General features: G+C 40.4%; 1 protein-coding gene across 2 annotated transcripts in view; it reads left to right on the top strand.

Moving 5' to 3' along the window:
- Nucleotides 1-27,641, top strand: part of LOC143336493 (homeobox protein Meis2-like) — a 35,608-nt gene extending 7,967 nt beyond the window's left edge. The window contains exons 8-13 of one of the 2 annotated variants that reach the window (XM_076756703.1): nucleotides 12,139-12,275; nucleotides 16,037-16,113; nucleotides 17,425-17,483; nucleotides 17,828-17,917; nucleotides 18,896-18,992; nucleotides 26,250-27,641. In XM_076756703.1, the coding sequence (XP_076612818.1) occupies nucleotides 12,139-12,275; nucleotides 16,037-16,113; nucleotides 17,425-17,483; nucleotides 17,828-17,917; nucleotides 18,896-18,954 (422 nt within the window). In that variant the 3' untranslated portion in view covers nucleotides 18,955-18,992; nucleotides 26,250-27,641. Of the gene's footprint in view, nucleotides 1-12,135; nucleotides 12,276-16,036; nucleotides 16,114-17,424; nucleotides 17,484-17,827; nucleotides 17,918-18,895; nucleotides 18,993-26,249 lie in introns of both variants that reach the window. The other variant, XM_076756702.1, reaches the window with a different exon arrangement.
- Nucleotides 27,642-27,891: the final 250 nt, after the last annotated feature.

Raw genomic sequence — 27,891 nt, 5'->3', positions numbered from 1 at the left:
CCAGAAAGGATATAAAGTACAGTTAGAGGCATATAATTCTAATCTCATTTGGAGCAGGTCGGTGGCTTTCATAGGGTTGTAATACTGTTGTCATACATATTAGGTCAATACTTGGAAAAGATGGCTGCCTTTTTCATGATGATGTGAGCATGAATGCAGGAAAAGCGATCTTATTGATTTCATCCTAAAACTGTCTTTAGATTATGTTCAGATGCAGCAACCAGCAAGGTTGGTGTCCCTTCTCATTCTAGTAGTCAGCGTTGCATGTTTTTGTACAGATACAGTGGTGGTGGTGGTGTGGTTCGGCATGTAATGCTTGGGTTTGCTTCCTGTGTCTTAGATGTTGTTAGATTTAGGCAACTTAAACACTTGGTTAAAGTTAGACAAAGATGGTGATTTAGGCCAAATATTCTAAAAAGTCAGTGCGCTCCATTTCATACCCCAAATCAGCAATGGCTTTTCCTCAAAGAATAATGTTCATTTGGCACCAAATTGCAGGGCACAAATTACTTTCAGAGCTAATATTCAATGGCATTGCTGGAAATACCGAGTTCATTAGTGAAGTGGAAAGTAAAGGTGGTGGGTGAATGTATAACATTTTCAACTTTAATGCTGAAGACCAGATCTTTTGTCCCATCATAGATCTTCAGATTTTTGTCAATCATAACCACAACCTTTTCCGACCTTTAACCACCATATATGCCATGTGTGCAGAGAGTGCACAATCCCAGTTCCAAAAAAGTTGGGGCACTGTGCCAAACATAAATAACACATAACGTCATTATTTGCTAGTCCTTTTGACATATGCTCAACTAGTACAAGGACAATACTGTTAATGTTTTATCTCACCAGCTTCATTTATTGCTGTAAATATACACATATCCAGATGCCAGCAACAAATTTCAAACAAGTTGCAAGTGCAAGTGCTCCAAAACACTACTAAAGTTTTGTAATGCTCAAAAAACACCTGTTTGGAACATTCCACAGGTAAACAGGTTCACTGGTAACAGGTGATATTATTATAATTGGGGACCAAAGGGACACTCTGAAAAGGCTCAGTCATCCATGAGCAAGGATGGGGTGTGGTTCACCACTTTGTGAAACATTTAATTGTATAAAAGATGTCACTACATGAGTTCAGGAAGACTTTGTAAAACCAAAACACAGTTTGTTTGTAAATGACTGCATTCTGTTTTTATTTAGGTTTTACACTGTATTCCAACTTTTTTGCAGTCAGGGTTGTAGAAATAGATCATTGAAAAATTTGGTCTTGAATGTAACCTGAGGTTTGGCAAAATCATCCAATATCAATGTCCTGTTAGGCAATTATATGTTGATGAGGCGAGATGGCTAAACATTACTGTACATCGAAGGAATAAACACTCATCAAGTTGAAGAGGAAGGAGGAAGATGGCGGCAGTGAATGGCTGTGAATTTTTACAGCAAACAAACATCAAATATATAGGCATCTGCAGGTCTGTTGTTTGTCAGACATGTTGTAATTGTGCTACTACTCATGCCATACTTCTACAAAGCACTGCTTGCACGTCTGAGCAACTTTACATGACCAACAAACAAGCTTGCGCCCTCTCAATGCAGTCTGCGGTCAGCCAGTATCTTGCATAATCTTGTATAAGTATCTTGTATAAGTAGTACAAGCACTCAAACTGCATTATCAAAGGTTGTTGATGGTCTTCCAGTTATGACCACGAGGAGTTTCATTGTTCCATTTTTGTCTTGGTGAGCATGCATTTGTTTACTGGTACTACTACTGTCCACTGTGATATCCCTGACCTGGATGGAGTGTGCCGCCTGCCATGAGGCTGGGGAGGCAGGGAGTTGGGACACCTTTGTTGACTGTCTGCCTGTGCTGTGGTGTCATTTGGACTGAGGTGGGACCTGCATGGCTGGTTGGTGGAGCAGCATGTCTGGTGAACCCTGACAGGTGCGATGTGGTGACAAGAGGCTGTGGATGGCTGTCAACTTGTACTTTGCTATTGTGCAAACTGGGGCAGGATGTGGCTATATGACCACTGAGCCAATCTGGTCTACCCACCAATGAAGCAACAAGTGTAGTCCTCTCAGGGCATACAATCATATTCCATCGGTGGGTAATGGGCCTTAAAATTACATGCCTGAAGAACTCTGACAAAAGCAGGTTGGAAAGTTTTTTACACCAACTAAACTTTTGCTATTTATTATTATAATTAATGGAAATGTTGATCTTCCCAGTCCTGACTGAAATGTTTATATCAATATTCTTGTATTTTCTGCAACTTAAAGCTTATCATGCAAACTATAACAGATTCTGCTTGTACACATCTTATCGAATGTAATACAAGTCTGTATCTTTCCAAAAAATCCAATAATTCCAACTATGCCCTTTCCCTCAAGTATATCTGTTCTGTGACCTGCAGCAAAAGCAGTTAAACCATAAAAAAGACCGATCTGCTTCAGAAAAAAACATCTACCCTGTCCCTATGTGGTAGAATTCAAAGGTTTAAAATTTGCCATTGAAACACAAGTCACAAGTCCTGCCCCCAAAATGGACAAAATTATACTTGTGTAGTCAAAAGCATGTTAACTCCTATTCTTGATTCTTTCCTCTCAATATAGTATAGTAGTATAGTAGTAGTAGTATAGTGCCTGCACTGAAGTAACTTGCAGTGGAGTTGTCTTTTATGTGAGTCAGATATATGTGCATTGCAACAGGTTGTAAATTACTGTCATCTATAAACTCCCAAGTGTCAGTGCAAGTGTCTATTTATCACAATTTACTGATCATCAAGTCATAAAATCAGTAATAAGTAATAAGGAGCTTGTTGTATTGGGTCTTATCAACCTAACAGCTCATCAAAATCATTGAAAAATAATGAAATAAATTTTGATCATTGTCAATTAATCAAGGTACCCACTTGAATCTGTAACACTAGTAGTTCACTCCTCGACCTTATATTTACAAACCAACCTTTAAAAATACACTGTCTGGTAATTCATACCACAATATTAGATCATAGACATTTATGCTGCCAAGGACTGTCTGTTTTATCTCAAAAACAACAAATTCAACTGCTTCAGTTCAGCGCTGAAAATACAGATATTGATTGGGGCCATGAACTGTCATTTGAAAACCTAGATCCAGTTCATGGATAGATTCTCGAAATTCTGCAACTACCCAAACAGAGGACAAAATGTAGAGGTCTTCAAAAGCATTGGAGAGTGAAACATGCTTCGTAGAGATCAAAAAGAGACAGCCTTAGCTTTGCACAGCGTTCATTTCTAAAAGCAAATTGTTCACACAGGTAATTCAAGTCATCACTGGTGAAACTAAGAAAAAGAATGACAATGTTCAAATTTCTCTTCATGGTACTCTAATTACTGAAGCTGAAAAGATTGTAGGCACTTTCAATGATTATTTTGTTACATTCGTTAAAGGGCTAGCATCTTACTTTAACTCCCTTATCCCTCACCTGCTTTTTCTTCTGCATCTCACTAGTTCCTTTTCTGTGAGATCACAAAGAAATAGATTTTTTTTTTCCTTTTCTGTGAGATAACAAAGAAATAGAAATTTTGATATTTTGAACACTCTCAAAAATGCTTGTGCTTGTGAAACTTCTGATTTAAATCTGAAGTAGGGACAGCTGTGGCTCAGGAGGAAGAGCGGTCGTCCACCTATCAGAAGGACGGTGGTTCGATTTCTGGTGTCGGCAGTCCACATGCCAAAGTATTCTTGGGCAAGAACCGAAACTGAATCCCAAAACCACCCCCGATGCTGTGCCATCGGGGGTGGTTTTGGCTTACCTACTGTATCAATGTGTGTGTGAACGGGTGAATGCAGACTTCAGCTGTAAAAGCGCTTTGAGTGGTCTTCAGACTATAAAAGTGCAATACAAATACAGTCCATTTACCATTTATATATGTTTTTAAGACTCATGCTGACCGCTTTATGCCTTTTGTACATCATTTTATCAGTCTATGTATCAGGCTTTCTATCTTACCTTTGGGCTGGACAAATCACCCCAAATTTTAAATATGAGGATCCAGCTCTTGTTTCGAACTATAGGCCAGTATCCTTTCTCCCAGTATCATCAAAATGAATTGAAAATCACACCATCTCACCCATCCATACTGGCACATACCTACATGCAATCAATTTGGTCCTCCACCACAAAGGAAATCACTAAACTAATAGCAAGGCTATATAATAGAGCTTATGAGGTCCATGGCAACCTCTCCTCTTGGATTTGCCACTGCACTGCACTTTCAGATTCTAACGCCCTGACTTTTCAGAACTGCACAAATAATCAAATATTATTTTCAGTTCCAGAACAATCACTCCCCTCCAACACTGCTCTACTTCTTATACACAATGCAAGACAGAAATGAATCACATATGCTTATTCCAGTACCGGGTTGCAAAAACAACTTTGATCACAGATCATTTTTTGCACACAGACACTAAATCTGTAATGAGAGCACATAATACATTACATCAGTAACCTTTATTACATCTTTATTACACATTTCAAACCTTTCATTTCCAACCATTTCAAATGCATACAAACAATATCTGATGGAAGGACATACCTACAAACACTGATTCAAATCACATATACTTTCTTCATCCATGGTTGTCTCCTCTTTAGTATCTATCACTACGTTTACATGCAGTCAAAAACCCTTTCATAACCGGAATATCAGCAATAACCCGGTTGCGCACGGCCATGTAAACACCTTGAATAACCGGAATATGCTCATATTCCGGTTTTTAAAACCCCCTGGGTTATTCCTTTTCTAACCCGAATATTTGGTCGTGTATACGCCTATCGGGATATCCCGAACGGAACATTAATTTGTGTTCTGTGCATGTGCTATTTGCAAGGAATCTTGGTCTTTTGAGCGCAGGAACTACTTGTTGAAAACATGGCGAAACGGAGGACACCACATTTTTGGAGCGAGGAGGAGACAAGTCACCTTGTAAGTGTGGTGAGACAAGAATATCATGTCTTTTGCAGACGGTAGAAAGTACCGGGATAGCAAGATATACAAGAAGGTGAGCGAAAAGTTACGCTACATTAAGCTGAAATGACGTGCATTGCGTCATGACGTTCTCCGTGCGTCGACACGTTGTCCATGCGTCACTGTTTTGATCGGGATATCCCAATTGAGGAATAACCCTGTTTGCTCACGCATGTAAACAGGTTATTCCGAATGTTTCAGAAACCGGAATATTGACCATAACCCGAATATTGACTGCATGTAAACGTAGTGTATGTAGCTGTTTATGTTTTGGTGTTGTCTTGTTTCATTTTATTTTATTCTATTTTTTTTTTTTTTATGTAAGTCAGTTCTAACTGAGGCTTAGTTTTATTGTAAAACATTTAACATTACTCTTTCTCCTTTTTTTTTTGTTGTTGTTGTTGAAATGACATGATATACAATTGGGAAAATGCCAGCAAATAGATATTCAGGGACGCAATGGTTCACAAAACTTAAAGTAACTGTTGAATACAGTATCACCATAAATGATCGATACATGATTTTCACTGCTACAAAGGGATTTAGCATTTATTTTTTACCTGTGTTATCTTACTGAACACGCAATATTTTAAGCATTTGTTAGTTAGAAATGCATTCATTACATTCATTTATATCAATCTACCCCATACACATCTACCCCAGATTTCCATTTGAAATCTGTAAGTCATCTCCAGGCTGTGCTACAGAGACAACACTATAAAGAGTTGCAGAGACTCAAACATTGTCATTGAGTGCAACAATGGAAATTTCGCTTAAGCATAAATCAAACTAAAATCATAGTTTTTCAAAATTACAAATGGCAAAGGGAAATGAAACATTCCTTGGGCAGAATGAGTATGATAAAGATTAAAATTTAATTATAATCCAACAGAAGACAGGAAGTGATTGTGTTGTCCTTGTGTAGTAGGATGTCATTAGTCCTGCCTCCATGGTCAATGAAGCCTTTTATCCACTGTCATTTGGGAATACTAAAGTGGTGGTGATGTGGCTTCCAGCCCTGAATAACCACAGGTAGATGATCCATCCATTATATGGCTGGTGCTTTGGCTCATGGCTGCCCGCACCTCTGTAAGCTCCCAGGTTTTGGTTGTTGACTTGTTAGCTGTGTGACATGCAGAGAGGGCTGTCTTTGATACATCAACCTGCAGGGTGACTGCTGTTGACCACAGCCAAACAGACTTAGTTCTCCCAGGAATGTTAGTAAGGGGTCTGGAGGAGAGCATGGAGGAGGCTTGAAATGTCCATCACAAAGACCCAGCTAAAACAAAAGGCAGTGGAAGTGACTCAAAAAGACCCTGCACACTTGTGTTGATGAAAAGAATCTCGGGAAAAGGATGTGTTACATCTTTTTGTCACATCCAGAGCCTGGAGTCAGGAGGAAGGAATGTGGCAATATGGAGGCTCTTACATGCCAACGAAGTCACAGCTTCACTCAGACTGCAAGCTAATGTCCCTTTAACATTTGTCATGCCATGGATCTCAGAAATGTTGTAAAAAGAGGGGAGAAGACACTGACTGTGACAGAGGGGGACAGAGAGAAAGAGGTAAATGCTGGATGCAGAGGGAAAGGAAAGCATACATTGTTGTGTCTGCTCTCACAGAAAATAAATTATTTGGTTGAAAACAAATGACCAAATCTAGTATTTTATGTCCTAATAATTGTACATAATTTATTCCTAAAGGGTCAGTTTTCCTGGATTATAAAAATCCTAGAGGTATATCCTAGATAGAGGTTCCTAGGCATTGGTTGTAGAATGAAAAGACCGTACTGTGAACAGTGAGGGTGAGAGGCTCTTTTTTGATGACTGGCTCCAGGGTTAGACCAGTAGTTGTATTCACCTACTGGTCACACACAGCATGGGGAACATGATCTTGATATGCATGCTATTGCAAGTGTGAAAAACAAATGACAAAATTCTGTTCACCTTATGATTTATTTGAGAAAATGGGAATTTTTAAAATTTGCCTCTCTTATTTAAAACCAAATAAAAAATAATTTGTTATATAAAACCACAGCAGGCTTGTCAGCTTTCAGCACTCATGCCTTGTCATGCTTGTAAATTATCCCCGTTCATCTAAATGAAACTTATGTGCTTTGGTCATCTTTGCACCTTGCCCATCAGTTAAAGGTCCAATGTGTAGGATTTAGGGGGATCTCTTGGGAGAAATTCATACAGCAATCATAATTAGGCTTTCATAAGTGTATAATCACTAGAAAATTAGAACCTTTGTGTTTTGTTACCTTAGAATGAGCCATGCAGATCTACACAGGGAGCAAGTTCTTTTCCATGGAGAACGCCATGTTGCACCGCCGTGTTTCTACAGTTGCCCAGAACAGACAAACCCAACACTGGTTCCAGAGAGGGCCTTTTGCATTTTTAGTGGCCATCGTTGGTTTCCCTACATGCTTGAGGGGCAGCATAGATGAGGAGTGTTCAGTTGGTTGTAATCTGCAACCTCACCTCTAGATGCCACTAAATCCTACTCATTGGACTATGAATTGAGAAATGCCAGTGGTCTTCTCCACTGGACTTAGAAAGTGCTCCGGCATCTCTAGAAATCTTCTTTATTCCACAGACACTTGCATATGCAACTTATCAGTAAATTTCTGTGTGCTGCAGTTACAATTTAGAACAGTACTTCTCACTGCCATTTTCTGCTCCCAGTTTGCAAACTGTTTATCTTTAAACAGCATTAAACAACTGCATGTCCCCATCAATAGCTTCCAATTTTCATGTTCACCTTCTCACACAGAGGATTTCCCATGTCTTCAAAGCCTTCCAGACTACTTCTTTTAGACCTTTGTATCATGTCTAATACGGGGAGGAGCAGCAAGGTGTCACTGATGATGGATCAGGGCCCTGCTGAGCTCATTAGGCAGGCCACTACTGATGCAGCTTTGTGCTGCAATCAGTTCTGCTGGCTACTCCACACTTTGCCTTATGGACACATCGTCCACCAACTTCTTCACCAAGCATTAACACCCCCTGAGCTACAGAGACCATAAACTGTGGAGGAGGAGATGAAAGAGAAAATCCAAAATTTTAAAAAGATACACTTTCCAATGTCAAGAATATCTGACGTGACATTATTTTTTGTCTCTCATTGCCTATGAGCCTTGCTTTCTTAAAACAAGGCAATCAGGGCTATAAGAGTATATATTTTTTTCAATAGAAACCAGTTTGTTTGACAAATTTTTACAACCAATATCTTGAATTAGTTTAAATGATCTCACTGAACAGGCATATTTTTTTTATTTTTATTTATTCATTTATTTTTTTAACTTTTTAAGAAAATAAGGGCTTTTTAGGACTCAAGTGAGTTGTTACAAGAACTTATTCACAGATTAATGATCAGCAGTTTAATTGTATACAAACAGTATACATAATGCTTAATTACAAATTACTCCACTTACTGCATCTCCAATGCATTGATGAAACCCAGCACCAGTGAAGAGCAAGAAATGATTATAATAACGTTAAAATATAGATGCAAGTGGTGATTCTGGGTTGAAGCCCTTTTGTGCTCATTAGATAGAAACAGCTCAATGGGCCCAAATTAAAGCCACAAGCAGTAACAAGCAGCTTTTAAGCTTACCAAAAGTTGAGCAAAGTCACTTCAGCTGCTTTAATTTGTTTAAACAGGGAGTACAGGGAGCACACAAAAATTCAAAATGGTTAAAAATTCGCCATAACTAAACATTACGAACAACCACAGTAATCCTTGCATGTATAAGCAAACAATACATAAACATTAATAGATTAATTGAAATATACATACATACATGCATCAGTATGTATTTGATAATTAAGTAGAGAAATAGAAAAGAATACAGCAGCAATCTGGGAGACCGACCAGTCTGGCAAACATTTATTTACAAAATGATAAGCCCTGTGGCAAAGCTTTAATGTATCTTTTTGTAAACCACAATTCTATTGCGTAAGAGATACCATTGACTCGGAGTATGTATGGTATTCATACCTGTCAACATTAGGATTTTAAAATAAGGGAAATTTTCCTGTGCCCTCGCCTGGGCCGTCCCGCTACCTTTCCCCCTTTTCCACATACCCTTTACATTTAGAAGAGGGCACACACAGTGAATCCTGCAATCAGTAGGCAGCAACTTGCTTTAAAAATGTCAGAGCAATAAGGATTGTGTTAACAAGTTCCAACATTAAGTGACTACAATAAAATTGTTGTTTATTTGTTATTCCCTCTGTATGATAGACTAAGATGTCGGTGACATATTTGACAAAAAGCATGACTTTGTCGGACACTGACAAGAAAGCCTCCTCCCATTTGGTGAGATACTTGCACAAACATGTAACCTTTTTGGCAGATACTTCATCTTTTTTGTTACAGACAAGGGCTACCTCTACATACTGTCACCTGCTGTACCCTAGGAGAATGTAGTTTAAATATTTCCCACCTTTCAGAAAGGTGGGAAAATATTTAAACAAGAGGACAGCAGGGCAGAAGGGTAAAATATGGAAAAATGGATTGATAGGACTGACAGTATTTGTGTCCAATATCATTCTACTAATGTTCTGCAGAATATAAAAGCCATCATTCATTAACAAACTGCATGTTGTAAAGTAGTATGGAGATTTCTGCAGAAGTAAAGAAAATGTAAATTAAAGAGAGATAAATCTATACCAGCACAGGGTTAACAGAACTGAGTGTATGAGAGCAGTAATGGTAGAATGTGGTAGAAAGGATAGGAAGACTTCTCTTCATATCTTGGGGTGCTGTTTTTTATGTGCTTTTCTTCTTAGCCCTGGGGCAATACTCCAGCCATCCCTCCAGTAATGCCCACCCCTCCAACTACACCCCCCCACCTATTCCCTCTGGGGTCACGCATGCGGGCACGGGCAGGCAGGGAAGGAGCAGGGGGCATGTGAGACTTGCACGGTTATACAACTTTGAGACTGCATCGTCACACACTGGTTAGAATGGCTGAGTTGCTGGGGAACAGTCAGAAGCGATTAGTGTAGCATAGGATCTGCCCCGCGGCTTTTCCCCTCTCTGGAGCAGACGAGAGAGGGATGAGGAGAGGAGAGAAGAGGAGGTGGACCAGGGTGGGGTGTCGAGGGTGGGTGGAGGGGAGAACAGCATGCCTTCCTTAGAGTGAGTCCTGTTTGTTCTTTCCTTCCTTCTTTCTTTACCTATTTATGCTATTTATGGTTTCCTCATATGAACTTTATCATCTGAAGTTGGAAAACACTAACAGTAACAGTCAAATATAAAACTGAAGTCATCATTAGCCCACTGTTTATTACTGAGACTTATATAATTATGTATTGAATGAACTTGGCCTTTTTCTTTAAGAGATAGAGGGACCATTTAGTTTCTCTTCATTGATTCAGCTCGACATTGTATTCATCTTAGCTGATTTCTTGATGGGAGTGGGAACACTGTACTGACTCAGAGCTGGACACCATCCATCAAAATTCCCATAACCCCCAGAGCCCCCATCCATACAATAGAACAACTTTAATGTCAGTACTCATAATTTGAAATATTTATGCATGAATATGGCTCATATAGGTGCCTTTGATTGATGCATCTATAAAAACAAGAAGACATGCTCGGGCAAATCTTAAGAAAAGTTGGGTTTCTGCCCTGCCTCAGGGGAGGAGTCTCTCAGATGCATTATTCACATGCCCTCCAGGCAGGCTTTCAAGGCTTCTCTGCCCTGAGGGCAAGAAAAATAACCACCATGGTTAAAAGCAAATCATCTCGGCTGATGCACAATTAATGGCAGAGAGGGAAAGGGAGCAGAGTACCCCTTGTGTTGTGAGATGGAGTGAGTTATCTAGCAGGGGCGGAAATTTCAGCGTAAACGAAGCCTCCTGCCTCAATCCACACCAGTTTCCTGCTGAAATCAAACAAGGATGCTGCTAATGGCAGGATCCAGAGCCTGGCATGATGGTGCGCTGCAGACAATCCAACACAGACGTTGTCAGTGGGTATGGGTTGGGGGTTGGTTGCCTGACAAGATTGCAAGGATGATGGCTTCACACCTTACTTACCCACCTACCCACACCCATCTCATTCTGTCTCAGTGCCCCAAAAGAACTCCAAACTGCAAAGGGTTTGATGTTTTTGTATTCATACTTCAATTCACAGACTAGAATTTTGCTTTTGTTTTTGTTTTTTTTCTTCATATTATTAAAAGGAAATCTTTAGTCTTATTTCTAACAGAGGTCACATACCATATAAATATGAGCACATAGCAGTGAGTCTGACTGCAGATTGAACGTTCATTATTTCATGCCAGGCACACAGCTCCTGCAGTCATTACCTCATGTCAAACGCGTGGCTTAGATTGAATTAATAGCTCTTGGTTTTATTGAGCTCCCACACTACAAACTTCTCTTCATTATCCAGTGGTCGGGGAGTCAAGCAGAGGTGAGAGGAAGAATCTTAGAGGCCTTTAATCTTCCTCCGTCTGCCCTCTCGTGGTATGTTTTTGTCGAGGATGAAGGCCACACACAGCACCAAATTGTTAGCCCCGATTCTTTTATTGGAAGCCCAAGAATAGTCTGGAGAAATCTTTAGTTCACAACCAAAGTATTTATTGAGGTCACAGGTAAAGCATAGCAGTGCTGGTCTCAGATGTGACAGAGCTCTCGCAGGAGCTCCGTCAGAATAAGCACAGTTTTCAGACAAAAGTTCACATTTATCTTGTTGGGTTTGACCAAACCCCGTACAATAAACAGGCATAAGTTACAGAATGTAATTGGCCAGTTTCCAAGAAGTGGACGTATTATGCTTTGTTCGTACCTTATCCTTGACAAGTAATAAACAATCTGTGTGTGTGTGTGTGTGTGTGTGTTGTCTTTAGGCGTGGATCTAAATGCAACAGATGTCACTCACAGACAAGAGTCATCACAGAGGTGTCATCTATCTCCTGTCATCCTGACTGGTTTTTGCCAGTTCTGTTATCTTACAACTCTGAACGGTGCAAGGACATTCATTTAGGTTACACAAGTGTAATAAAAGATCACAGGATGAGAACACATAAAATCACTTGAAAAGACCAAATCGTTGCAAAAGCTTCTTCATAACCCCACCCCTCATCTCTCATCACAGGAGATGGTCTTGACAATAGTCTGGCATCACCGGGTACGGGAGACGAGGATGATCAGGACAAGAAGAGGCAAAAGAAACGAGGCATCTTCCCCAAAGTGGCCACAAATATAATGAGAGCATGGCTCTTCCAGCACCTTACGGTAAGGGAATTTATCGTGGATCCAGTTAAATTACTTTTGTTCATACAAGCCACATCCAGCAGAGAATTTTAGAGATTTCAAACGCTATCAATTTTTCTTTGTCTCTGTCACAGCAAACATACATTGATTTCACTTCATACTAGAAACAACTGTTGTCCAACCTCAGCCACTCCATTAGGCAACAGTTGTTTGATACGATGACTTTTCGCCCAAGAATGAGCCCAGGCTAGATTTTCCAAAGACATATAGAAACTAAGTTCATCGCTCTAGTGTAAGAGAATGAGGCAAAGATGTATTCGCATCTAAAGGTCCTCTTTGAAATACCAGTCTGGGGTTTGTACAGAAATCCCTATCAGAAGCCTTTCATTCAGAGGTCTGTGTGAGAGGGTGAGTAAGTCCCCACCAGGAGAGCTTTACCATTTATCCAAGGTCCAAAAGATACTACTACTGCTGTCTCCTCAGTTTTTCTACCTCTCTCTTGCTTAGATGTGTTATAACCCCTCATTTGTTGAGTTTGTAAAAGGCCCATACAGATCCTGTGCTGAGTAATCCCCTGCTTTCCAAAGCCCACCTTTAAATTTTCCAGATAAAAAAAAAGGAGGATAATTGAATTATCCCCTCTCTGTTCCCCATCCCCTTTCAGGCCTAATTTGTTAAGCACAAGTGTTTGCCATGGCAGGATGTGCCTGTGAAAAGTGTGCAAGGGGACTTTGGCCTCTGAAAAGCCTATTGCAACACCAAAGCGATCAAGCATTCATCAGTCGTTGAGGGTGTGAAAGGAGCAGGATTATGTTTTGTCAGACGTTCCAGAGTGAGGCCCATGGTTGGAAGGCTGTTGGTGGGGGGGTGTTTCTGTCCTCCGCTAGCCATAGCCTCCTGCTTTTGTCGTCCATTCTGAAGACCCTTAAAAGATCCCCTTCTGAGGAAGCTTATAGAGAAAGCAGCTGTGAAAAGTTTTGATTCATTATATTGCTATATTCATTATCGGCCCATTAGCCTGTCCATAGTTGTTGGTTTCCATGCAGCCCTGCATTTTTCCTCATTGAAAGATTGATGGCAAAGGTTGAGTTTGGGTAGCAAACCTGACATCCACTGAAAGTCATTAGTTTGTCAGAGTCGACTGGAATTTGATTGTTTTCTCGGTTGAGATAAAATTAGATTCTTTTTGTGTATCTGTGACACCTTAATTATATAAATCACCCACAATTAGAAAGCCAAATCATTCTGCTCCCAGTCTCACTCATTCTTTTCAGGATTGTACATATTCTGCTGATTCCAGCAGAATTTGAAGTTTCTCTGTGATATCCATTCCAGATGAATGTCCATGAATCTGCTTACCAGGGATGAGCAAGTACACCACTATCTGTATCTGTGTCTGTATCTGTATCTGTTCAACCAGCTAAATTATCTGTATCCGTATCTGTACTCGGAGTGGGCAGGGCCAAACGGAAATGGGTGGGGCTTAAATCAGTGCATTATTTTCAGTCTGAAATTGATATACAATAAAAATATTAATATAGGGTACTTTCTGTGTTCAGCTATATGTGTGTATGTGTGTAAGTGGTCTGTAAGACTGTTTATTTTTTTATGATCTGTGTGAACTTGGTGATTCATGCAAACATCCAGTGATGGCAAACAGGGAAATAATATGTCAGCCTTGTTCACTGCATTCTTCTCAAAAGCACCACATTCAGTATGAGCAAAGGTTTCCAACTGACTTTATATCACCAGCCAAACTAAAAAAAAAACAAAAAAAACAACCGGAGTGGAGGCAGTGGCCGAGGCGACACGAGCCGTTTTCAGCTTTGTCTTGTCAAATGCACCGCGTACGTTGCGAAACAAGTTCACCAAGTAACTTTAAATATCATACAAACCGAAATAGAGGTGAGCTGAAGAAAACCTAAGGAGTACTGAAGAGAGCAACATGAGCTAAAGGCGCGTCTGTGTAGGGAGGGGCGGGCGCTGTGTGTGACCAATGTGGCCAATCACAGAGTGTGAAGACAGTTAGTTAACCAATGAGGATTTTCCCTTAGCACGAGCATGGATATTGACGAGTTTTACTTGTATCATGCTCGTACTCGTCAAAAATGCTTTATCCGTACTGGATACTCATTTGAAACAAGTATACGGCTCAACCCTACTGCTTACAAATGATTATGCAAAACCACACATTGCCTCATCAGTATCAAAAATAATGAAGTGATTGTACATTGATGGCTAAAATATAGTGTTCATTGGGAGGGGTAGGGGGTGGTGAGTCTGGTTAATATTGCTGATTTCCTAATGTGTGTGCAAGCTGTTATATCTGTCCAAATAATAATGATCAGAAACTTAACTCTTACGATACATTTGTTAACAGTACAAAGGCTCAAAATGTCCTATCAACATGATCTTCTTATTTCTGGAACACTGACACTCTCATCTGTCCATTCATCCATTCATGTTGAAAACCTGTGGACAAACAAAAAGCCCAAACAACTCTAAACTGGGTAAAACTATTTTTTTTAAACACTCGAGCAATGGCTCGAGAACATGTATAGTGCACCACACACTGACTGATGGTATTTCTGATGAGTGTGAGAGTATCCTGGAAAAAAAAAAAAAAAGAAACTAATCAAGACATTTAGTTTTCCATAACCCTGTTACTGTGGAGTTAAGATTGAGAAAAGGTTCAAGGGGTTAATGGGAAACTATAGTAAAATATACAATATACAAAAAAAAAAGAAAAAAAAAATTGGTTTAGACAGAGGATGTAAAGTTGAGAGTTGCATATTTTAGAATATGCATTTATTGAGCTTTCATTGAGAGATTTTAAATTGTATTAAAGAAAAAAAGGAGTCAATACATGGCTTTGTTTGAGTTACTGATTCAAAGGTGTAGGCTGCATTTTGTCACTGGTCTCAAAGACTGCAAAGCAACAGATCGGACACAGTTTTTTTGGACTTTTGATTTTAGGCTAGAGCTTAGAGTAGTCTGTCACCAAGCTCACAGGGATGCTTGCAGTTGCTGCAAAATATTCACTCTGTACAAGTATGTGTATGTATAGCGATATCAGTAATTTTTGCCCCTGTTTTTGCCATTGTTATTTGTGTAATTTTTTGTGTGTTGTATTTGAATTTATGTATATATGCCTGTGCACAAAAATGAAATTCTTGGAAGCTCATCCTTCCTGATGACCGCAGGAGGCGGCTGCTGGCCCGACAGCAGCAGAATGGGGAGTGGCCTGCAACCCTGGTCTCAGTACATGGGTCACCTCTGCCTGCCATCTGCTGCCCTCCTCCCACTGTCACTCACACACGCACACAGAGCCAGTGGAAGGACTGGGGTTTGAAAACAGGGGGATAAAACAGGGTAGGGAGAGGTTGGGAGTGATGGGGGTCTTAGCTTTATCGCGGCCCCAAACAAAAGCCACTATTGTGCCTGTTTATATCCTACCCGATCATTTGTCAAGCAATGTCAAATACTGTCACACAGTGCCACGTGCTTTTAGCCTCAAGTGTTCATGAGAACAAACTGTGGTCAGCCTCTGTTTTTCCAGAGTTCACGTATGCACTCACTTCCAGAAATTACTGTGCATGGGAGAGACTAGTGCAAAATTTGATTAAACTCACCGAGTTGGACTTTTGCATTGAAGCACAAGAGACTGCACTTGATGTGAAATCAGCTCTATGCGGGGAGTCCTATAAATGAATACAAGTTGTTTTTGGCTGTAGCCTTGATGTTTATTTTATTTAATTTTTTTATCCTCTTGTCACTCACAGCACCCATACCCCTCAGAGGAGCAGAAAAAGCAGCTAGCACAAGACACAGGCCTCACCATCCTTCAAGTGAACAACTGGTAAATCACTCTAAAACCAGATCTATACATCTGCCTCATAACATCAAGCTGCTCTGATTTCTGCTCACACATGCATGTCAAATCTGTGTCTTTGGTTTTTGAAAAGCATTATATCAGTAGATTTGACTTGACTGTAGACTGCATATTCTATGTTCATAATTTAGTCAAACAGAACACGTAGATGACATACACATATTTCTAGATTTAGTGTGAATTACTCTTTCTATAAATTGAAATATCTCTGATGCCATCTGTCCAAACAGCTGTTTAAAATTCACACAACAGATGTGCTCCTTAGCTTTAAAATGTTGGCTCACAATCTTCAAATTTAGCCTTTTCTTCAGTATCCTGGTAATTCAGGTGTGGTGTCAGTATATCCATGGTTACATCTTACTTTCAGTACCTATTTTTAACAGTACCTAAGTAGCTATAGACATGATAAAAAAAATACCCAAATTGTATCAAACTTCACTTTACAGACCTGTAATTCACTTTACAGGTCTGTAATTCTGAAATAAATTCCTCAAAAGAGTTTTTTTGGAAAGAATTATGTATGTAATGGTATGTAATTTGGTACTAGTTGTACAAAATGTAGATTATTTTATTCTAGTTATTTATTTGTTGAGTTTATTGAGACATTAATCGAAGAAAAAATTAAATCATTTTCAGTTTTCTGAAACTTTATCCCTTATTTCTGTTGAATTTGTTATACACTGAATCTCTCTAGGTTACACCTGAAATTTATTGGAATTAAATAATTGGAGATGTACTAACCATTGTATCTATTTCCCTATTAATTTCTCCTAGAGCATGTAGTTGCTTTTGACATGCTAAATGATACAATTTAAAATATATCTTATCCTGAAAATGATATACAACATATGGCATACCATTTTTTTTCTGAAAAAAAGAGAAAGATTTTCTAATGTGAAAGTTTTTTCTTTCTTGACAACAGTTAGGATTTCTGTTTTTATTAGCTTTACTAATGATCTAGCTGATACATGTCAAGGTCACAGGATGACACCTGAGCAAAGTCCATAAATTGAAAATGGCTGTGGGATACTGGGAAAAGCCTGGAAGTGAGCAAGAAAGCGACCCTTAAGTTAACAAGATTTCATCACATCCATGTAGTTCAAGGTCAAGAATGTCAAACGTTAAAAGAGATTGATTTGGAAACATGCTACATGCATAAGCTTTCAAGAATTTATTTGTATTTTTTTCAATAATACTTTAGTGGCTTTATTGACGCTCAAGATGAGTGACTTTTTATGTCCATCAAAGAGTTCACACAATATTGTTCTTTTTATTCAGGTTTATCAATGCAAGGAGGCGAATAGTCCAACCTATGATTGACCAGTCCAACAGAGCAGGTAATGCTGTAGTTCACTGAGTGTTCAGTGTCCTAAATAATTCCTTCCATTCAATGGACTATTCAGGTGACTCCAAATGCGAACTGTGCTGTCTTACTGACATCACTTATTACTGTAAATCCAATACAGGTAAAGAGTGGAAGCGATGAGTTAAGACAGTATGAAAAGTGACACAAATTATGTTTCAGAGGAGCCAGCCCTAAGAGTTTCAGAGAATGGATTGCATGAAGGAGGTGCAAAGTGAGGAGGTGGCTTTGTGTGTAGCATGTTTGGATTTGAAGCAGAGTGATTGTAAACTCTGGGTTGGTCACTCTTACAGACTTCTTTCTCCTCTCCTCTTGTAGTGAGTCAGGGTACAGCTTACAGTCCAGATGGCCAGCCAATGGGAGGCTTTGTTCTTGATGGGCAGCAGCACATGGGTCTCCGACCTGGAGGTAAGCAGTCTCCCATACAATTGTCAATCCATAAAAAACATACAGTAACATGCCATGTAGGTTTCATGTATTGTTTTGTATGCCTGGTAGCACCATTTCAGAGATGATCATTCTATAGCATCATTTGAAATTGTTTATTTCATACTTTGATCATAATCATGTTGCTCAAATCATTTGCTCTTGCAGCCCACTATCACAAAGAATTCCACTGATGATAATGATAATTATGATGATGATCACGCATGTTGTGCTCTACATCTACTGACAACATTCAGTGCCAAGTAAAGGTGTGTAGGTGGAGTTGGTGGATGAGGGTGTAGTATGTCCAACTGGAGTTTGCCTCCTGTCCAGACCAGCAATTAATAGCTGTGTTTTTATTCACAAGAACCACAGTCTTTCCCAAACTTTTGCTTTTTGTTACGTTGACATGACATAATGTCAAGTCACCCTCTTCAATAAAGTAATATGCCAAGATAATATAGCATGTACTATTCATTGTAATAGGATTTTTGCTGCTCCTGCACTGTCTGCACCGCCGGCATCTTGGAGTTACTGTTGTTACTGTTGAGTTACTATTCTTGATTTATGCTGCTCCTGTACGATGCCAGCAGCCATATCCATGAGTGCAGTCACTACGAATGCTGTTATGTCAGCTGGAGACTCCTACCATATGATTTCCAGATCTCTTTACCCAGGTACAGGTGGTGGAGCTGTAGGTCTCTGGTTCTACCAGGGAACAACATTTGCAGGCCTGATGTATATCTGGGGTATTTTGGAGATTCTTATGTCATACTAGTTGTCTCAGGTTCCAATTTGAACATCCACACACACACACACACACATACACACACACACACACACACACTCACTCACTCACAGAAAAGTACATTACTTACTTACAGACACTTACAGCCAACTGGAATTCTACCAAGTCCTGAGCAGGCTGTCATGTTGGACTTTTTTTACTCCTCATTTCAGGACCAATGGGTGGCATGGGTATGAATATGGGCATGGATGGGCAGTGGCACTACATGTAAATCCACTCCACTGAGGCAAGCCTGGAAATAAGAGTGAAGTAAGTAGTGCAGTGTTTATCTCTCTTCATTTATAAAAGGGGTGTCAAACTCAAAATGCACAGTGGCCAAAATTAAAAAAAATGTTCCAAGTCGAGGGCCAGACTGGTTTAATATTTGTTGAAAACTGATTGTAAAGACCTTATTGGACATATTGAACCTGGAATTAACGCAGCCTATTAGTTATTGCCTATAAAACAACAGTAATCATTAAATAAATGAAAAATGAGTTGCACTCATTTGTTATGGTTTTATCTGTAGCTTTTCATGGTAATTTCAAACATAGTAATTTGAAACATTTTCCCACAGGCCAACAACAGCCAAAAAATTAATTCTTTCAAAGAAAAATCAAACATGCCTGGTGGTAGCATGAACAGAGTGCAAAAAGTAAACATATATTTAACCTGAGTTTGGGCCTGCTCTAATAATAATTAGATATTATCATGCAAAAGACCACCTGAAAGTTTGCTGGAATGATTTTCATGTTAATGCATGCAACATATTCACTGTAGTCTTTTAGCAATATTAATCAGAATCAGAAATCAGAAATCAGAAATCAGAAAAAGCTTTATTGCCAAGTACGCTTTTACACATACGAGGAATTTGTTCTGGTGAAATTGGTGCATGACACATCTACTAAAATAAGAGCATAAAATATAACAATTTAAATCTATATACACAAGTCTGTTTTTTGTTTGCTATTTTCCGGAAACAGTCTGTTTTTCAGAAAGAAGTCCAAGTTGAGCGTTAATGTAACGCATAGAGTAGTATTTATATCAATGTGACAAAATGAGTCCGAGGTGGAATGTGAAGAGTGTCAGGGGGGGTTCCGGGCCTTGTTGGTAAGGCTGACAGCAGACGGGAAAAAACTGTTCTTGTGGCGTGAGGTTTTGGTCCTGATGGACCGCAGCCTCCTGCCAGAGGGGAGTAACTCAAAGAGTTTGTGTCCGGGGTCAGAGGGATCAGCCACAATCTTTTCTGCACGCCTCAGGGTCCTGGAGGCGTACAGGTCCTGAAGAGATGGGAGATTGCAGCCAATCACCTTCTCTGCAGACCGAATGACACGCTGCAGTCTCCCTTGTCCTTGGCGGTGGCAGCAGCGTACCAGACAGTAATGGAGGAGGTGAGGATGGACTCAATAATGGCTGTGTAGAAGTGCACCATCATTGTCTTTGGCAGGCTGAATTTCTTCAGCTGCCGTAGGAAGAACATCCTCTGCTGTGCTTTCCTGATGAGGGAGCTGATGTTCGGCTCCCACTTGAGGTCCTGGGAGATGATAGTTCCCAGGAAGCGGAAAGACTCCACAGTGTCAACAGTGGAGTCACAGAGGGTGATGGGGGCAGGTGAGGCTGAGTTCTTCCTGGTGTCCACAACCATCTTCACTATCTTTAGAGCATTGAGCTCCAGGTTGTTCTGATTGCACCAGGTCACCAGGTGGTCAACTTCCCACCTGTAGGCGGACTCGTCGCCATCAGAGATGAGTCCGATGAGGGTGGTGTCGTCCGCAAACTTCAGGAGCTTGACAGACTGGTGACTGGAGGTGCAGCTGTTTGTGTACAGGGAGAAGAGCAGAGGAGAAAGAACACAGCCCTGGGGGGATCCGGTGCTGATGGTCTTAGCGTCGGAGATGTGTTTCCCCAGCTTCACGCACTGTTTCCTGTCAGACAGGAAGTCTGTAATCCACCTGCAGGTGGAGTCAGGCACGCTCAGCTGGGAGAGCCTCTCCTGAAGCAGAGTTGGGATGATGGTGTTGAAGGCAGAGCTGAAATCCACAAACAGGATCCTAGCGTAGGTTCCTGCGGAGTCCAGGTGCTGGAGGATGAAGTGGAGGGCCAAGTTGACTGCATCGTCTACAGACCTGTTGGCTCTGTAGGCAAACTGCAGGGGGTCCAGGAGAGGGTCGGTGATGTGTCTGAGGTGTGAGAGCGCAAGGTGCTCAAAGGACTTCATGACCACAGAGGTCAGGGAAACGGGTCTGAAGTCATTAAGTCCTGTGGTCCTTGGCTTCTTGGGAACAGGGATGATGGTTGAAGACTTGAAGCAGGCTGGCACGTGACATGTCTCCAATGAGGTGTTAAAAATGTCTGTTAACACTGGAGACAGCTGATCAGCGCAGTGCTTCAAGGCAGATGGGGAGACAGAATCCGGTCCAGCTGCTTTCCGGGGGGTTCTGTCTCCTGAAGAGTCTGTTGACGTCCCTTTCATGGATGGAAAGAGTCGTGACTGAGGTGGGTGGGGAGGGGGGGGGGGGGGGGGGCCTTTAATGTGGGCATTGGTGGAGGTGACTGGAGCTGGAGCTGTTCAGAGGTGTCATGGGGGATGGTTGCTGGACTGTCCCTTTGTCTTTCAAAGCGGCAGTAGAACTGGTTCAGGTCGTTGGCTAGGCGTCGATCGTTGATGGAGTGGGGGGCTTTAGGCTTGTAGTTAGTGATCTGCCTGAGCCCTTTCCAGACAGACGCAGAGTCGTTAGCTGAGAACTGGTGTTGGAGCTTCTCAGAGTACAGTCGTTTAGCCTCTTTCACCGCCTTGCTAAACTTGTACTTCGACTCTTTGTATCTGTCTTTGTCCCCACTCCTGAAGGCCTCTTCCTTTGCCAACCTTAGCTGCCTGAGTTGGGCTGTGAACCAGGGTTTGTCATTGTTGTAACTCACCCTGGTGCGTGATGGAACACAGCAGTCCTCACAGAAGCTGATGTAGGACATCACAGTCTCTGTGTACTCATCCAGACTGTTGGTAGCAGTCCTGAACACATCCCAGTCAGTAGAGTCCAAACACGCCTGGAGATCCTCCACAGCCTCGCTGGTCCACTTCCTTGATGTCCTCACTACAGGTTTGCAGAGCTTTAGTTTCTGCCTGTACGCAGGAATCAGGTGGACCATGACGTGGTCAGAGTGGCCCAGTGCAGCACGGGGGACGGCGTGATAAGCATCCCTGACTGTGGTGTAACAGTGATCCAGAATGTTCTCCTCTCTGGTCGGGCATTTGATAAACTGTCTGTATTTAGGAAGTTCGTGCGTGAGGTTACCTTTGTTAAAGTCGCCAAGGACAATAACTAAAGAGTCCGGGTTGGTCCGCTCCACACGCAGTATCTGGTCAGCGAGCATACGCTGTGCGTCCTGCACGTTGGCTTGCGGCGGGATGTAAATGCCGACCAGAATGAATGAAGCGAACTCACGGGGTGAATAAAAAGGCTTTCAGTTAATGGTGAAAGATTCCAGGTCAGGAGAACAGTGCTGCTGGATCACTGTCACGTCGTTGCACCAACCACTGTTGATGTAGAAACAGATTCCTCCACCTTTAGTTTTGCCGGAAAGTTCCGTGTCTCTGTCCGCGTGGTGGAGTTGGAAGCCAGCCAGCTGCAGTGCAGAGTCCGGTATTAATCCACAGAACCACGTCTCGATGAAGCACAAAACCGCAGATGAAGAAAAGTCCCTGTTTTACCCAACAGCAGTTGCAGTTCCTCCAGTTTGTTGGGCAGTGAACGCACATTAGAGAGAAATATTCCCAGTAACGCTGTATGCTGTAATGTATTCTTTTCTCTTTCTAGTTTTATCTTAAAGCAACATAGCCTTCAGCACCCTGCTTTTTAGCATCTGAAATAGCCGCAAGACATTTGTGATGTTAGATTTTATTTCCAAGAAATGCAGTTGGTCAGATGTCAGCTACTTTCCTCTTTTAGAGACTGTCTGGGTAGAATTTCCTATGGTCCCAGTACAATGTTATAACTAACTGATAGAAATGGTGGACAAAACTAACAAGGGACACTTAAAGTTTGAATTAAATGCTAAGTTACCTTTAAGAGTCCTTTAAGACTATGTCCAAGATAATTCAATTCAGTTTTATTTATACAGTGCCAAATCACAACACAAGTTACCTCATGACACTTTCCATATAGAGCAAGTGTAGACTAGAAGTTCAAAGGTCCACATATGTTTTTTATTCAAAAGAAATCCAGAACAAGTGGCAATAACAAAATAAATAATTAATCAAAGTCACATCACGTGACTGTGCCAGCATAAAATCGACGCAGACAAAAACGACACATATTCTGTATTAGATTTAGGAGCTGTTATCAAATTTTCTGGCATAACATTAATGTGTAAACTCAGCAGCAACAACACACAACACTCTCTAACTACTGGAGTAACAGCAGTTACTGTTTTCATGTCACCATGACAACAGTGTCGATCATTTGGAAATCAGCCACATTAAAACATTCATCTGGGGACAGGATCACTGTTAAGGAATTCTTGGTGACATTGTACATTCTGCGTCTCTAAGAACTTATTGATCCATAGAAAATGTATTTAAAAATAGGAAATGTTATGCTAATGTACTGTAGCAATACAGTAGGACAATAATACATTTCTATAGAATGGGTAAACTATGAACTAAGGGCATTTTATCTTGTGGAAATCTTCCACCTGTGACTAACAGTGTCGAAAACAGTCACTCTCCACACCACCTCCTTTGCTTTCCATCACTCTGTCCTCCTCTTCCTCCTTTTTTCTTTGACTCCACCTCTTCGCCCCCAGCAATCTGATTAAGAGTCAACGTAACAGTCTACCACCTCCTTCTGCCTCTATCAGCTCCCACCACTGCTGATAGTTCTCAAATCAAGATGTATTGCCTGCCAGAGGCACCCTAGCACAGAGAGTTTTATTTAACACCCACTCTCCACTGCTCAATGAGCCACGCTGTAATGACACTTGCCTTGATTAATAGAGCTCTTTATATGTAAATAGGAGCTACATTTGGTGCTACATTTTTTCTTCACTGGTGCCAATTTTAGCCAACACAGCCCCTCTTCCCTGTCTGTTCAAAGAGCATAGAGTGATGCTTCATCTAAAAAAAACAAACAAAAAAAAATCTATCTGGATCTGCGTAGAGACATCAGCTCTCAACCTGAATAAACCTATATATTTTTGGAGAGTATTCGATCAAATTATGTTTCATTGGATGATCATTGACTAGTTACAGTAATAGCTCAGTAGGGATGGGTGTTTTTGCTCCCCCAATTTGATCTGTGGCGAGAGTGTATGCTGACAGTGACAGTAAATTCCTCCACAACTGCAGGAAAGAAGAGAGCCGTGTTTGGAGTAATATGAGGGATTTCCATAGGTGATAAAGCCAGAGCCATAACATTTAACCATTATGGAATACGTGACTGAATATGCAGTTTTACTCTCTTTTTGCAGCACAATACAACTTGCTCTGTCTCATGCTTAATTATATACTGCACATCTAAAGTTTACATGTATGTAAGAGAATGTGTGAAAGAGTTCTTTTTAAGTGCAACATGAAGGATGAGGACTTTGACCAAAAACATCTGTTTCTGAGATTAATCATCAAGGTAAAAAATAATTCTGAGATAAAGTTATGAATCAAAGATTTAGACAATTGAACTGAAGTGTTTATCCTGACAACTGAGCAAACCCCACCCACCAAGGAAGACTTTAAGCTTCACAACTTGAATAAAGATTATTTTTTGAAATTGAAAGTTAAAATATTTTTTGATCAAGGCTGTGGCTCAGGAGGTAAAGTGGTCATCCACTTATCAGAAGGTCGGGGGTTTGATCCCTGGCATCTGTAGTCTGCATGTGACAGTAAGAAACAAACAATATCCCTTTTAACATGCCCCACACCACCCATAATAACACTTCAGCCATATAATTGAGTAAAATAAGACAGACAGCAAAATGTATTTAGTTTATTTGCTTTCATATTTTACAAAAAAAAAAAAAGGAAAAAAGGAAAAAAGCACCAGGTAGCATAGAATTTCATCAATAACCCATTGATGGAATCCAATAGACGATACATAGCCTCTTGAACGTATCCTATATTGGAATAAGTTGTTCATTCCACTCAGCCAAAGTCCACATTTTAAGAAAAGTCAGAATTCTGGGAGTTAAGTCAGACTTCATAGAAGTATTAAGTCAAAATTCCTTCATGTCATCTTGAAGCATGACTTGTGCTAATGACATTAAGGACTAATACATATTAAACAAAAACATGTCCCTGAATCATCCATCAAATCTTGCTGATCTAGACAGCAAAGACTTGTTGACAGTCTTTGTGGCTACTATGTAGGCATGTTCACATTATGGTTATTGATGCTGACAAGATGACAGCTGACAGATTAAAAAATATTATGGCTGGTGTTAGCTATGTGATTTGGGAGAGTTCAAAGTTAGTCCCATTTTATTCTGTATTGTGCAAAATATGATGACTTAAACACTTTTTCATGAAACGACTCGACAAAACCCTAAAGTTTTCTTCCATACGGTCCAAATTTTAAATTGTGAATTAATTTGATTGTATTAACTCTCAAAAATGCAGAAAAAAGCCAAGATAGACTTTATTTACTCTTAATTTTGATGTCTCTGGACGTGTTGTACATAAAGTGGAGGAAAGATAGATAAAGAAGACAAATCTGAGAGTCTTGAAAAGATAGAAAACATTTCTGCTACCAGAGGTGTAGTACCGCTTGTTTAAGTATCGCAGTGCGCCTTCTGACACATGCCTGCACATACACTGTTTTGAATGTGTGGCTGTTTCAAAGATTATTATAGCCACTGGTCCTGCAGTGCCAGGTTTACAATACAGAAGAATGAACACAGGCAGCTAGTTTGTGTTTTGAATTATTTTTGTAACACTTTGCTTGCTCTAACGACTTAATTTCCCCAACATGGGATGAATAAAGTTTTATCTTAGCTTATTTCATTTTCTTGTGCTGAGCAAATAAAGCCACCTTTGAAACATCCATTCTGAGGAAATGTTGCAGTGCAGGTGGAGGTCAAGCTAATTTAATAGACTTGGCTATTAAAATGCAGCTAAGCAAGCAAGTTTAACAAGGCTAGCTTTGTAACATTTCTTTGCAAATGCATCACAGTTAAAGAAATCATTCTGATATGTTACTCAATGCAGGACTTGACATCGTGAATTACTCAGCACAGCTTAAATATCAGTATGACAACTTTGGCCATTCCATTTGTTCTTGTTGGCTGACTTGCATGACAGTGATGATTGGATCTTCAGGAGCTTAAAAGGTGTTGAATTTCAGATAGATTGTGCTAATAGGCCTATTCTATTTATTTATCTATTTACCAATCTATCTATTTATTTGCTATTAAGGTTCCTTTCTAGTTTATGAACCTTCAACAAAATGTAAATCACTATTTTTGGGGTGTATTGGGGGCTTGGACCAGGCCTGGACTCATGTGCCCTAACCCTACAATGTATGTCCTCTGCACGTTTAGGCCTCCATGGTTGGCTCAGGGATCTTCTTCAATCTGGTTGTGGAGCTCAGTACCAGAGCTGCCTCAGCCACCACATCAAACTCACCTGAACATACACCCACCTGACCAGTCCCACTTCTCCTTGTCCAAACCCGCACGGTGAGCACGTGTAGGGGATCACCATGGAAACGCCTAACCTCCCCACAAGAGGCCACCGACAAGCTTTGGCTTTAAACTCGAAAGAGCCTCAGTGTGAGCCTCGGAGCTTGACAGCTGCACAGAAAATAAGAAGACCAAGGACTTCTGCGTGAAGCGATGCAGTTTGACATATGCCCTCAATTTCTTTTTAAATTATTTATTTATTTTTCTATAACGGTGGATAACGACTTTTTCTTCTTTAAGTACAACTTTACCCCCCAATACCTAGTATGCACATCCCATCCAAATGAAATTGTACAAAGAATACACACAGACACAGACACAGACACACACACAGACACAGACACACACACACAGACACACACACACACACACACACACACACACACACCCTCTCCTTTATAAGACAAAACAAAAACACTGTGGAATATCTTTAAATATATATATATGAGGACTCGTGAGAGTTTTAATTGTTGTGTCTTATAGATTTGTGTTCTTTATTTGGCTGTTTTTGTCAATGTTTGTGCTTGTGATGACTAGAATAGACCGAGCTTTTAAATGTTTACTTTTTTTTTAAACCAAAACCAAGCTTTTTTAAATTTTCTCTGAATGTTTGTTTTTGTTCTCCATGCACTGCATCTCTTTATTTTACTTCTTTTACTCAACTTGTGTTCTTATAAAGTGGAACTAAAAACACTTGCTGAGGGAACATGACTTGAAGGCAGATTAAGCTCCATTTTTTGACTATGTCTGAGATAATTTTACAGCACCAAAGCACAGAGAAGTCTCCACTAAAACTAAAAAACTACAGACTTAATTAAGGAAGAGAAAACAAGGATGCAGCAGAGTGTTTAATGTGCAGACTGGATGGAATGAATTTTGTTGTGTTCCTGCGAGCTCATTTAAAAATTTGAAGGGGAAAGGCAAGGAGTTGAAGAAAATGCTGTCAGCAACAGCATTAATTGGTGGAGCAGGTCACGTAGCTTACTCTGGTTCGATAAAAGGTGGGATTGCAGTTGTCTGGCGTTATGCGACTGATGGTGACAGGAATGATGGATGGTCCGACTGTGAAAATCAAGAAACCAGGACGAAGGCGGAGGCTGCAGCAGTGGTCACCTTTTATAAAATGTTGTTGTTTCTATAGCTTGTCCTGCTGGAATGACTGGGTGTGTGTGTATGTTTGCTTGTGTGTGCGCGTGGGCGCGCGCATGCCTGTGACAACTAAAATCCGTAGCAAAATGAAAAAATGTGAAAACACGGGGGTCGAGTCACTTTTTTTGTCTCTTTTAAAAATTGAATAAATTCCTCCATTTTCAATAAAAATAGGCCTACTAATTACTTTTTACTGTCGGTTACCAATATTTTTCTCATCTGCATCACAGGAGAAAATAAATACATACATAACCACGAAAAATAAACAAATGAATAAATAACGAAAGAAAGAAAGAAAGAAAGAAAGAAAGAAAGAAAGGGACCTAAGCACCGAGGTGCTCATTTATCACTG

Source organism: Chaetodon auriga, chromosome 18, assembly GCF_051107435.1.
Source record: "Chaetodon auriga isolate fChaAug3 chromosome 18, fChaAug3.hap1, whole genome shotgun sequence".
NCBI classification, from domain to species: domain Eukaryota; kingdom Metazoa; phylum Chordata; class Actinopteri; order Chaetodontiformes; family Chaetodontidae; genus Chaetodon; species Chaetodon auriga.
This window is presented reverse-complemented; position numbering and strand designations above follow the sequence as displayed.